General features: G+C 40.8%; 1 protein-coding gene across 2 annotated transcripts in view; it reads left to right on the forward strand.

The window, feature by feature from the left end:
• BRINP3 (BMP/retinoic acid inducible neural specific 3) overlaps positions 1-12,473 on the forward strand; it is a 195,337-nt gene that overhangs the window by 107,266 nt on the left and 75,598 nt on the right. For both annotated transcript variants that reach the window (XM_014884307.2, XM_014884306.2), the window contains exon 4: positions 8,215-8,405. In XM_014884307.2, coding sequence (XP_014739793.2) covers positions 8,215-8,405 — 191 coding nt within the window. The remainder of the gene's footprint in view (positions 1-8,214; positions 8,406-12,473) is intronic.

The raw sequence follows: 12,473 nt of genomic DNA on the forward strand, positions 1-12,473 counted from the left end.
TGATTACCCATCTAGGCATTACACAATGAACTGACATTTTAGAACTGCAGCTTTATCCCATCATGGGTGATAATATTAAAGATAATTCTGGTGATTGAGTGTCCTTCCAGCAGGACAGGCTTGTTGAAATCCTTTATTCACCTGAAGAATGGTTCCCTTTAATACATTTCATAACTGAATCCTAGCCATTTGTAAAGGAAATGAGAGCCCTCCTACTCTCTCTTGGCTGATAGCTGAGATCTGTAACAATCCAAATGGCTCACAGAGGCTTCCTTTTGATGGAGACCATCCTAGAAACAAGAGGAATTTCTGTCTTGTTGTAGTTATTTTTAAAAATAAAGAGCTAATTTCTACCATTATTTTAGGAACTAGTGCCTCTGCAGTTCTAATTACCATTAGAATTTGAAGAAAAAATTTACATGTGTTGACCAGCAATTTGTAAAAAAATCCCTGAATTTCTTTTAATTACTTTATTTTTGCATGCAAATATACATGTTTTATAAATGACTGATTTTTTGAGAATAGAACACATGACACATTTGAAAAGGAAAATAAATGCTGAAGAGAAAGAAAACGTTTCTTAAAATATAAGCATAAGAATTAAAGCTTTGGCTGCAGCATGTGTCCTACTGCAAGGATTATCCAATGGTAAAAATTATTTTTCAATATTGCTACATATCTGCTAATTATTACCTAATGTAAATAGCAGTAGCTCCTCAGCCATATGATGAAATTCATTGTCAAGGTGAAATTGGATCCAACAGCTCTAGGAAAACGCAGCAGCATCACACTGATAACCAAAGAGCCATGGAGCTGACAACTTCCAGGAGGTCTGGACCTCAGTAGAATTAAAGCTTAATGGTGTTTGCTTTGAGGACATTTGAAAATTCTAGCTTAGACATTCAGTATTCTCCCCAGAGCCTCAGGATTTGCTGCAGGGAAGCTGAGGTAGGGTACCATTTTCTCACCTCAGAAAGGCTCTATAATGCAGTAGCTGCCACAGCCTTGCCCAAATTTTCACTCAGAGGGAGACAGTGTTGAATTCTGGGCTCAGTCACTGCTTAATGAAGTCAAAGGGAGTTTTTTGTATTAACTTGGGGCTTGATTTGGGTCCCTAGTCTCAATTTTTAGGCACGATTTGAGGCATACCTGCTGCCTTCCATTATCACTGGATGGGTGCTGAATACTTTGAAAAATTGGTTCAATTACAATTCAATTACAATAATAACAGGGAATTAGTAATTTCTAAGAAAGCTTTCATGAGGTAGCTAATAAACCTATACTTTCCTGGATGTGTTAGTTCTCATTTTTGGGGCTGGATTGAATGGGGATTCCCACAGATGCTTGTCCATATTTGAATAAAATGTAATTAGATTTTAAAATTATTTTAATAATGTATTAGTACTTTCCCTTTAATTACAAGTCGTTTTATTGTGAAAGCTTGTCACTTATGCAGCTTGTTAAAAGCAGAAGACCAAACTGAATGTGCACATGACTTTTGTTTAATGAATCCCCAATCATCTGTATTCATGGACAGAAAGGAAAACTTGGCAAATGAACGATGCTGTGATAAGATTTGTGTGCCTCTGTGACCATTTGGTTTCCATAAAGATCCCTTTTTGAGCATAAAGGGAACTTTTGCACATGGTTGTTTGTGAAACATTCCCTAGTCTTTATTCACAAACACAGAAATACACTGCTCAAGGGCATTCAGAAATGAGAACTAAGGGAAAAAAAATTCTATATTTCTTGCTGCCACAAGTTAATGTGGAAAGCGACATTTCTCACTGCTTTTATTTCTTATGGAAATTTTATCTCCTTGTGACATAAGCCCAAAGTCCATAACAGGCAGCTCCAAGGTGCATGACTGAAGGACCCTGTGTGACCCAGCGGAGTCAGCACTCAGTATCACTTTCCCTCCTTTCGTTTTGCATTTATACTTTTCTCTTTTTCCTGCCCACAATAACATGCAATGATGGGTCAGTTTGCTGGATCTACACTTTAATGGGTTGCAGAAAACAGATGTGAGCTTTGGAGTTGGAGGGTGTTGGGGAGCCTGGGGTACCGCTGTGGGATGAGTGTAAGAGGACAAACCCGAATGCCTCCAGTGTTAGAGACATCCCTTTATTGCTCTTCCTAGGGAAAAGGCCATTTAGCAAAGCAACAGAGTTGGTGATGAGGATAAATAGCACACCATAATGAGATGATAGGCTTTTGTTCCAGGCATTTGGGTGAAGTGAGGCTGATTTGGGTGCTTTGCAAGAGGAAGACCAGGGCTATTCGAGGAAGTCCTCCTCGCACCTGGAAACACGGTAATGGCTCTGAATAAACCAATTTGCAGGACAATGCCAAAGCTTCCCATGAAAGGAGAACCTCGTTAGGCAACTGTCTAAGTGGTCATCTGAAATGTTCCAGGTCGATTTATTTTTACGGCTGTTGTCAGTCATCTTTGCTCAAGGTGTTCATTACCAGACCTTCAATCCATTCAGCTCTCTGGGTCAGGAAATAGCCCTGTTGAATGCAGTTGAAGGCTTTGTGAATTGGAAGGAAAAGAAGTAGTTTTGTCTTTAAAACAGACAGTCTTCACAAGTGTGGGCAGATCAGCTCGACCCCAGCCTTTCTCTACTGATTACAGCCCTGCAAGTGTGATGGTTGCACCTTTCCTTTTCCAGGAGTGCCAGCTTTTCTGCCCCACATTAATATTCCCCTGGAGCTGCGTATTATTCTGCCTGCAGAGATGGGGAAATTGCCAGGTGGTGTAAAACAGTGAATCTCAATGAATTCTGAAGGATTTATTAGCACTTACACTAACTGCTGATATGACCTTTGCTTTCCATAACACTCTCTCAAGGTAAGATACAAACTGTTGGCAAATAAGGGAAGGAGAGGACAGTCTGAAATGACTGATGTGAGAAAGAAACTTGAAAATTTTGCATCAGACTTTCAAACACCAGTCACACCCCCTGTCTGGGTATGTAAATTCCCCAGGATTTAAGATTAGGGAAGCTAAGGGGAGGGAAAAAAAGCACAAAATACATTAACTTTCTTTCCTCTCCCGTCTACTTAATGAAGAAAAAATTTAAATGCTTAAACAGATGGTGTGTATGGAATTAACGTGCACTGTTATTCACTTGAACCATGGAAATGATACCACATCTGTCCTGACATCAATTTATATAGGTTTTGAGCCTGTGCATTTCCATCAGCATCTGCTTAAGTTTGGGAAAATGACCTGTTTAAACCCTAATGGTACCTTTCGTGATCCACACAGGAATAGATTTTCCACTAGCTAGTAGAAGCTGGTGTATTTATTTAGGTGTACATATTTAGGTGGTAGCTGAGGTATTTTGCTTGATCAGAAACCTTTGAGGAGTTAATAGGCCAAAGACCCTTAGTCCTGTGAGATATACATTTATGTGTATGAAGAGAGAGCTCTAAGGAGGCATCTGTGGGTTATGCTCAGCTATAGCTACCTTGGAGTGTTGTCCTTTTATTCCTGTTTCCTCTCTTTCTGACATGAAGTGATGGGAGCAGCTTGAATCACTGCCTTTTCCTACCACTTCCCAGTTGACAGACGAAAATATGAAACATCAAGGCCTGTAATCCCTTTATTATTCTAAAGATGTGGGTACAGGCAAACAAGCTCTCAACAACTGAGGCAGAAAATAGCACTAAGTATTTAAATCATATGAATATGTATTGTTATGTATAACAAAATATATTTACTCCTTCAATAGCTGGTTATATTTAGTACAGTTGTTACAGCATTATTCCAATTCCACCATGTTGATGGAGATTTGCATTTTAAATTTAAATAATTCCTGAATATGTTTTTATGTTCTTAAGACAAACACAAAATTTATTTCTAATTTCTGAATGCCACTTACCAGCTGTTATTTAGGAGTCTTACATCTAAATGGCCAGAGACAGGTTGTATATTTGGGTAAATTTATATACCTATTTTTTTTTTTTTAAACAGCCTGTGTGGTTGGGAGCTAGTTGAATTATAAATATATATATAATGGACAATATGTTCCGATAAACCTAGCAAGAATTAACGATTAATATTAATTAATTAATTACAATTTTAATTAACTAATTTAAATTTAAATTAGTTAAGTTATAAGCTTACATATTCCAGGGCTGGTAAGGACAGTACTGGACACTGTGGCAAGGTCAGTGAAGAGCATGAACATCAGTCCCCTGCCCCTGCAGTGATGATCTGTCAGTGACAGCCTCCACATGGAAATAAAACATCCCTGTAGTGACTGAGAGCTTCTTGAGTCACCCATTTGGCTATGTGGCATTGCTTTGTGAGCATAACTTAGTGTTTCCATGCTACTTCCTTTTAACCTGAGAAAGTGAAGTTTACTGTCTCTTGAATTTTGGGAAGGAGATCAAATGCTGCTTTCAGATCTTGTGAAAAGCACAGCTGGAAGGGTTTGATGCTGAATAATCATGTTTTGTAAGTGTTCACTGTCATTACTCTTTTTCAGTTCTTAAAATTCACAACCTTGAACAGTTTTCTAAATCACATTTGTTTTTAGCTGATGCTTGGATGTCTTAGCCTGTTTTACAGTGGCAGACAGTCACCAGTGAAAAGCAAGATTCATCCATGTTTTCAATGTGACAAAAGAGTCTCTTTTGGCGTGGGTTTAATTTTCCCCAAATGAACTTAAAACTCAAATTGCCTTCTCAAAATCAGAGTTGGCAGTGTTACTTCCCAAACTGGAGTTCTGGGTGCTGAAGGGAGCCCTTTCACAGTTCTGCAGGGACATGGGTGCCTAAGCACTGATGTATGGGGCAATCCACTATTTCTAGCGAGAGCTCAATCAGCTCTGACAGATTAAAAACTCTGTGAAAATTCTTTGGGGCTTTAAATATTTTTGAGCCGCCCCTGATGGCACCTGCTGGTAGCACAATGCCTGGGACTGCCAATGATAAGCCAGGACCTCTTGTGTGAGATGCCATGCAAATATTCAAAGTCATTTCAGCCTGGTTACAAAGAATGAAAACCCAAACGTATCTGTCAGGGCATGAGGACAGGAGCTGCAGGGCTGGGGGTGCCAGGGGATCCTGCCTGTCAGAACACCCCCACCAGCACCTGCCATGGAAAGTGTAGGGTCAAGCTAATAGGATGATGTGATAACTCTGATGTGTTCCCAAAGTTCTTTTCCTGAGATATTCTAATCAAAGTAAAGCGTCACAACACACAACCCTGTCCTTTTTCAAGGTTTGTTTGTTTGCTTTTGAAATGGGAGGTTTTATTGCAGTTCTCCTGCCTGCTCCTGGAGAACAGGGAATGGGAAAGCAGCTGAGATTTTTTAAAATGTGAACAAAACTCAATAAACTCTGTTTTAATAATAAAACTTAGTAGAATTCTGTTGAAGTATAAGGAGCCCCCCTATCTCTCTGAACGACTAATACAGATCAATCAAAAGCCTTTACATGAGAACAAGGTGCAGTGGGTGCTCTGTGGGCTGGAGAAGGTTTCCTAAAGAGACAGGCTGGGAGAGCTGGGGTTGTTCAGCCTGGAGAAGAGAAGGCTCCAGGGAGACCTTATTGTGACATTTCAGGACTTAAGAGGGCTTATAAAAAGAAGAAAGAGTGATTTTTTACATGGGCAGATAGTGATAGGATGAAGGAGAAGGGTTTTGAATTAAATGAGAAGCCACATAGATTAGATGTTAGGACTATCTCAACATCACTCTCAATTCCCTGTGAGGGTGGGGAGGCCCTGGCACAGGGTGCCCAGAGAAGCTGTGGCTGCCCCTGGATCCCTGGAAGTGTCCAAAGGTTGGATGGAGCTTGGAGCAACCTGGGAGAGTGGAAGGCGTCCCTGCCCATGGCATGGATAGAACTGGATGATCTTTAAAAATCCCTTCCTACCCAAACCAGAATCTGTGATTCTGTGATAATGAAACACAAAAAGCTTAAAAAAAATTATATTTTAAAAAATCTTTTCCAAAGATTTTCTCCAGCTTTAAGTCCTTGTTTTCTTTGCCCTTACAATTAATTATGTTTTCAGTGGAAAGGTGGTAGACCTTGCAAAAGCCACTTTAATCTAAATAAACTAGCTTGGACCTCTGGGAAAATATGGAGAGAAAGCTCCTAGTAAAATTTTGCAGCTAATCTGTGCAGCCCGAACTGATCACTGGCACAATATTCACACTCTGAGTTCTGATGTTGTCTTCTCTGGTACCACAGAACCATGGAATGGTCTGGGCTGGAAGACATCTTTGGAGTAGGTTGCTCCAACCCCCGTCCAACCTGGATTTGGACACTTCCAGGGATCCAGGGGCAGCCACAGCTTCTCTGGGCACCCTGTGCCAGGGCCTCCCCACCCTCACAGGGAAGAATTTCTTCCTAATATCTATTCTAAACCATGTCTTTGCAGCTCTGCAAACAGCTGCACAAAGACCACGGCCCCTGGCTCAAATCTCATCCCACTCCATTGCTTTTCATCCCAGAAACATTCTTCATCCTGGCTGGAGTCACATGGCACGTTGTGACAAGTGAGGTTTTATTGCATGGGCATAGTTAAATGCCAGCAAAGCTGTAACCTAGGGCAGGTTCTGATGGCAGATTTCTCTCAAGGGACAGGTCATTAGAGTTTGCTGTGCTTTCCCAGTTCCCTCCTCACCACAGCTGTGAACCTTTGTCTACATATTACAGCAGAAAGATTAAATAATCGGGTGGGGAAATCCTGGTACTTAAGGAGGCTGTGTTAATTCCTGGTTCTCTGGAGCTTCAGGCAATTAATCCCTGCATTGATGATTTCATGCACAAAATAATGACCCATTAGGAGACTGTAGGAGGAGAAGCATAAATGTAGTGGTGGAAACTGAGGTAAGCTCCAGCTGGAACAGCCACCTGTTCCTTCCAGGACAAAAGGAATAGTCTGGACAAACCCTGCAGGTCTAATTAGATAAAAAGCTCCTGTGTAATGCCATTTTTGCATGTGTAAGGTCTGAAGGGCTTGACTGTTCTCTGAATTTCTGAGAGCTTGGGAAACAATGTACATTGGGGGATAAGGAGTGTGCTTTTGTTAACCAAAGACAAATTTTGCAAGTGAAAATGTGATCTCCTGCACAGAGGCACGAGTTCCTCACTTAGCATTGCTCACCGCCAAGATTAGCTCCCTTTAAAGATGATGTCATGTTTTAATCCGAGATTTTTACCCTACAGCTATTACTTTTTGGCACTTAAACTCATCTGAAGTTGGCATCCCATCCTCTCTGCCCAGGCACAGTGCCACTGCAGCAGATGGGTGAGCAGTGAAAGTAGCACAAGTGGCAAGTCAGACCTTAGCAGGGTAGCTTCCTTTCCAGGAACTAGGAAAAGGCACTCAGTGGAGCTGTTCAGCACCTAAAATCCAGGTATAATGACATTATTAATCAATTGTTGAGCTAAATGCTGAAGAATGCAGGTTACCAAACACACGCTCAGAGATTGAGAAGATTATCATCTGTCCAATTTATTTTGGACATAAATTGCACAGAAGAAAATAATGGGTCCAGAAATTATTTTTCCAATTTGTTTTGTCATGTAAAGGGTTTTGCCTAAACACTTTACTAAATGAATTAATTCTTTCTTAGCCTGAAACACAGGAAAAGATATCCATTAACTAGATGATAAACATGGAAAAATTGAGAGTATCAGTAGGTGTGTTATGGAAATGTTCCTAAGAGCTCATTCAGTTAAGCAAGTCAGATTTTTGGGTTTCAATAATCTTACAGAAATCAAAATTTCTGAATTCAGCAGTATTTATCCACATCTCTATAAAAAGACAGGAAGTGTGAAATCCACAACACAAGTTGCTGGCACTTCTAATTTCTTTTGGAAAAACAGCAACTTTCTGAAACCCCCATATTTTTCAGTTACAGAAATGTGTTTCAAGGCAAATGTTCTATAAGATTTCAGGCAAGGCTGAATTGATTGGAAAGCACGTGGTTGCTCATAACAAGGTGTGTAACAAGGTATCTTTCTTCTAAAATCAGCTGTGGTAGGTGTGATGAGAGAAGGAAACAAACATCTCAAGTATTACACTGGTTTCACTTTCTTCTATGCTAACATAGAGCACTACAAAGTGAATGTATGGAGTGACCTTGTAAATAAATATGCTTAGTATGTGCTTCAAATTGAATGTGTACACATCTCTCCATCCTGTTGCACATTGCTGATGCCTGTTGGGATTTCTGTTTCCCTGCCCAGGAGAGGAGTCACTCACAATTTTTGTGGACAAACGGAAGCTGAGCAAGAGGTCGGAAGGGAGCGACCCCAGCGCCAACAGCTCTGTGGTGACACTGGAGACCCTGCACCAGCTGGCAGCCTCCTACTTCATCGACAGGGACAGCACCCTGCGCCGGCTGCACCACATCCAGATCGCCTCCACTGCCATCAAGGTAGGCACAGCTCCGGGACACAGCTCCAGGGGAGCTCACAGCTTCACCAGGTGCTCCTCTGGGGAGCCCTGGTTTGATTAGTAATTGTTAGCAAAATAATCCTTTTTATTCTCTTTCTCACCCAAATCAAAGTGTTCCATTTATAAAGAAGGGGCTAGCATGGAAGAGGGTCTAAAGATGTACTAGAGATATTAGTGATGATTGATACATAATTTAATTGATACAGAAGTGTTTATAGAAGTCATTGGGACTAAACTTCATGAACATGTGTGATCAATCAATCCATTTACAGACAGGTTTATATTTCTCATACCTTCTTCTTCTTCTTCTTCTTCTTCTTCTTCTTCTTCTTCTTCTTCTTCTTCTTCTTCTTCTTCTTCTTCCTCTTCTTCCTCTTCTTCTTCTTCTTCCTCTTTTTCTTCTTCTTCTTCTTCTTCTTCTTCTTCTTCTTCTTCTTCTTCTTCCTCTTCTTCCTCTTCTTCTTCTTCTTCCTCTTTTTCTTCTTCTTCTTCTTCTTCTTCTTCTTCTTCTTCTTCTTCTTCTTCTTCTTCTTCTTCTTCTTCTTCTTCTTCTTCTTCCTCCTCCTTCTTCTTTCTTCGTCTTTCTTCTTCTTCATATAGTTATTGAACTCCTATGCCTAATTTTTTTTTTATGACCTTTGGAGCAGTTTTGCTCTACAGTGTTATGGAGGTGTATTATTTTCTGTTACAAACTAGTTTTAGCACAGTTTATCAGTCAAAGCATCCCCTATGCTGACTACTGCAGGTCATTCCTGGCACTGGAAAATGTTTGGCCAAGATCAGTGCCCCAGGTAGGACATAAAGCAACAACCGTCCTCCTGAGGAGGTCTCTAGTCTTATGTTCCTAATTTGACATATCCTCTCCCAGTTTATTTCAAGCTTTGAAGGGCAAACAAAATTGTAACTTGCAGTTGAATGTGCAGTAATTATGAAACTCTTGATGTAAGATGTGATTTAGGATTCCTTCTGCTCATTGGATCTTTCCACTGGTAACCAAGATCTTCACTAAAGACACCTGATATCAGATGCAATTCCCAATGGCCTTAGCTGTTACTCAAGTAAATATAAATTAATTTAATTTTTTTTTTTAATATTTAATTTCCTTGGAAGTGCCTTTACTGGGAGAAGGATATAACTAGAATTTGTGGCTCCACAGCACATATTCAGTTTGGCTGCTACTCTGTGGAAGATATTCCCAAAGTCCCATCCACCCCAGAATGGTGCCATGGCAGCTCAGCCCAGCTCAGGGCTGATCATCTGCTGATGCCAGAGTTGAGCTGAGAGTGCAGCAGAACAAAGCTGGGTTTGGTTGAGGCTGCCCATCTCATCACCCAGTCTTGGAGAAAGGACTGGATTGGGAGGTTGTGACGAGATGGGAGTGGAGTCTTCTCCCAGGCAGCTGGTAATAGACAAGGAGAAATGGCCTCGGGTTATTCCAGGGTAGGTTCAGGATGGATTTTAGGAACACTTCCCTCACTTAAAGAGTGGTGAGGCATTGGAATGGGGTCTACAGGGCAGTGGTGGAGTCCCCATTGTTGGAGGTGTTCAAGAAGTGAGTGGATGAGATGTGGGTTAGTTGACAGAGTGGTTTGAAGGTTAATGTTCTTGGAGGTCTTTTCAATCTTAATGGTTAAATTCTATGATTCTTGCTGCAGGCCATGGTATTGCCCATCCCTCAGATGTGACTTACCTTCATTACCTGACTGTTTATTATGTAGATGTACAGCAACATTTAAAACCAGGCCCCATCCACATGAAAAATTCCTTATATATGAAGATAATTGATTTCTGCAAGCAGTGCTGAATCAAGTGACAGAACATAGAAATGTAGCGACAAAACACCGCCTGAAAGAAATCTGTGCCACTGAAATGTTTTTAAGAAAATTTATGTTACAATGCAAAATTCAACCCTGCCTACCTACAATCTACAGAGGGAACCTTCTGCATGTCCAAAGATTTCTACAAAGACTACAAATGAAAGATTTCTCTCCAGCATCCTGCTGAGGTGGATGCAAACCAAGTGTTAGTCCAGCAGCAAGTCTGATCTGGTTAATGGACTGCAGGAACCTCCAGGAAATGGTTCTCACATCAGATGCACCAGTGCTGGTAGATGAAACCCTGGCTTCTTCCACCACTTTCATTGAGAGGCCAGGAATATTTGCATGACAAATTTCTACTGTCAGAACTCTTAATTGAACAAAAAACCTATTTCTGTTGAAATGCAGGAGTAAAAAAACAGCCAAGGAAGGCTTTTTTTTTGTTCTATATGCACAGGTTTTTGAAATACTGTTGTTTTTAAAATGGAAAACCATCAACTGAAGTTTTAGATTCAGGGTGTAAGTAGCACATTTGAAGGTTATTCATTAAAACATTAGTTAAGAGTTAAAACATAAGTTAAGAGTACTTTCCATACAGCTGCTGAAGCAGATCTCTGTCCCAACTTGAGGGTTGCCTTGGGAGAAGTGACACCCTAAAGGACCTGGGGTCCAGGGTACCATCAGAGCCTTCCTTCCTGTTTTGGTTTGAAAGACAGGTGTTTGTTAAGAAAGGCAGGAGGCTCTTTTGAAATGGGAAATGTAAACATCTTCCCTCTAAATTATTATAGTTTTGAAATTAAGGGTTTTTTAGGCAAAGATATGGGAATAGGAATAATATTTCTTTACTAGGAAAATTAAAATAGAAATACAGTATTACAGAGAACAAACCCAAAACACTGTCAGGGTCAGAATACAACCTGACACCCCATCAGTCAGGCAGGTGTTGGTAGCAGTCCCATTCAATGGTGGCTGCATCCTCCTGCAGTGACAGATGTGGTTCTGGTGGAGCAGTGCTCCTGGAGAAGGTGCAGTTTTCCTCCAAAGGTCCAGTGATGATGTGGAAAGGTCTGGTTTTCCTCTGGAATGCAGTGGAAAAAGGCTGCCTTGGTGTTCCAGATCTCAGTTTTTATTTAGGTAGGAAATGCTTGGCTCCTCCCCCTGGCTGGAGCATCTCCCCATGGGATGATGGAATTTTATCAGTCATGCACTGGGACTCCATGGCCATTAATAGAACATAACTCCCTGGAGGAAGGATGGGTTGTGGAAAAGATAAAGAACACTGCCCCACCTGGTTTTAACAGATGGTGATAGAATACACACTTCTGGTCATATCCTGTATTGCAACCTAAGACACCTCCTGTGCTGCTGCAGGGAGGAGTGACCCCAGTACTTGCTACACAAGACTCCTGAGCAGCCTTTTAAGTCCTAGTGTCACCAAAACTGTGGAAAAAACAAACACTCTCCAATAACTTTTAGTGTTAGAGAATTAAGGCATTACTTTATTCTGGACAGGATGTTGTTCTGGCCAAGATGTGCAACAGAGATAATTTCACCCACATATTGCTCGGGTTGTGCAGAGTAAATACTTCTGTTACACGTGTTTTTTTTACTAGACTTTTCACATACTTATACAGGCAAAATCCAGAGAAATTAATTGATTCAATGTTCATTGGTCCCAAAGTACACAATTCTCAATATTTGGTTTCCTATGGGTATTGATCCCTTTGCCTTTGATGCTAATTAGATCCTCATGTACCACTCCCAGGCTGTAGATGTCAAGATCATCAGGCCTTGCCCAGGCAACAGCCTTTTGAAAAGAAACTTTAATTCCTTTCCCCTGGGCAAAGACAAACAAAGCCCTAGACCAAAGTTCATAAAAAATTTTAAAAGTTGTATCATTTTCAACACCAGCCCCTCCCGTGTCTGTCATGCTCACTGCAGCGCTGCTCAAAGCCTTCCTCTGCACGAGGGATTTGCCAAAGGAGCCCAAGGAAAGGTCTCACAGCTTGGCATAACTCCCTTTTGACCAGCATCAAAGAAATCTAAGGTAAAGGTATTGCAACAGGTTGAGAAATCCCTGAAATTCTAAGGTAATATTAGAAGTTTTCCCAGCAATCATTTTTGATTGCTGACTAGTTAGCAACAACAAGAACAAAAATCATCTTCAGAATCTAGTTAGTATTTGAGACTGTCATTTTTAATTAATTTTGGATGGCTTTTTCATCTGCAGT

Source organism: Sturnus vulgaris, chromosome 9 (assembly GCF_052056855.1).
Source record: "Sturnus vulgaris isolate bStuVul1 chromosome 9, bStuVul1.hap1, whole genome shotgun sequence".
NCBI classification, from domain to species: domain Eukaryota; kingdom Metazoa; phylum Chordata; class Aves; order Passeriformes; family Sturnidae; genus Sturnus; species Sturnus vulgaris.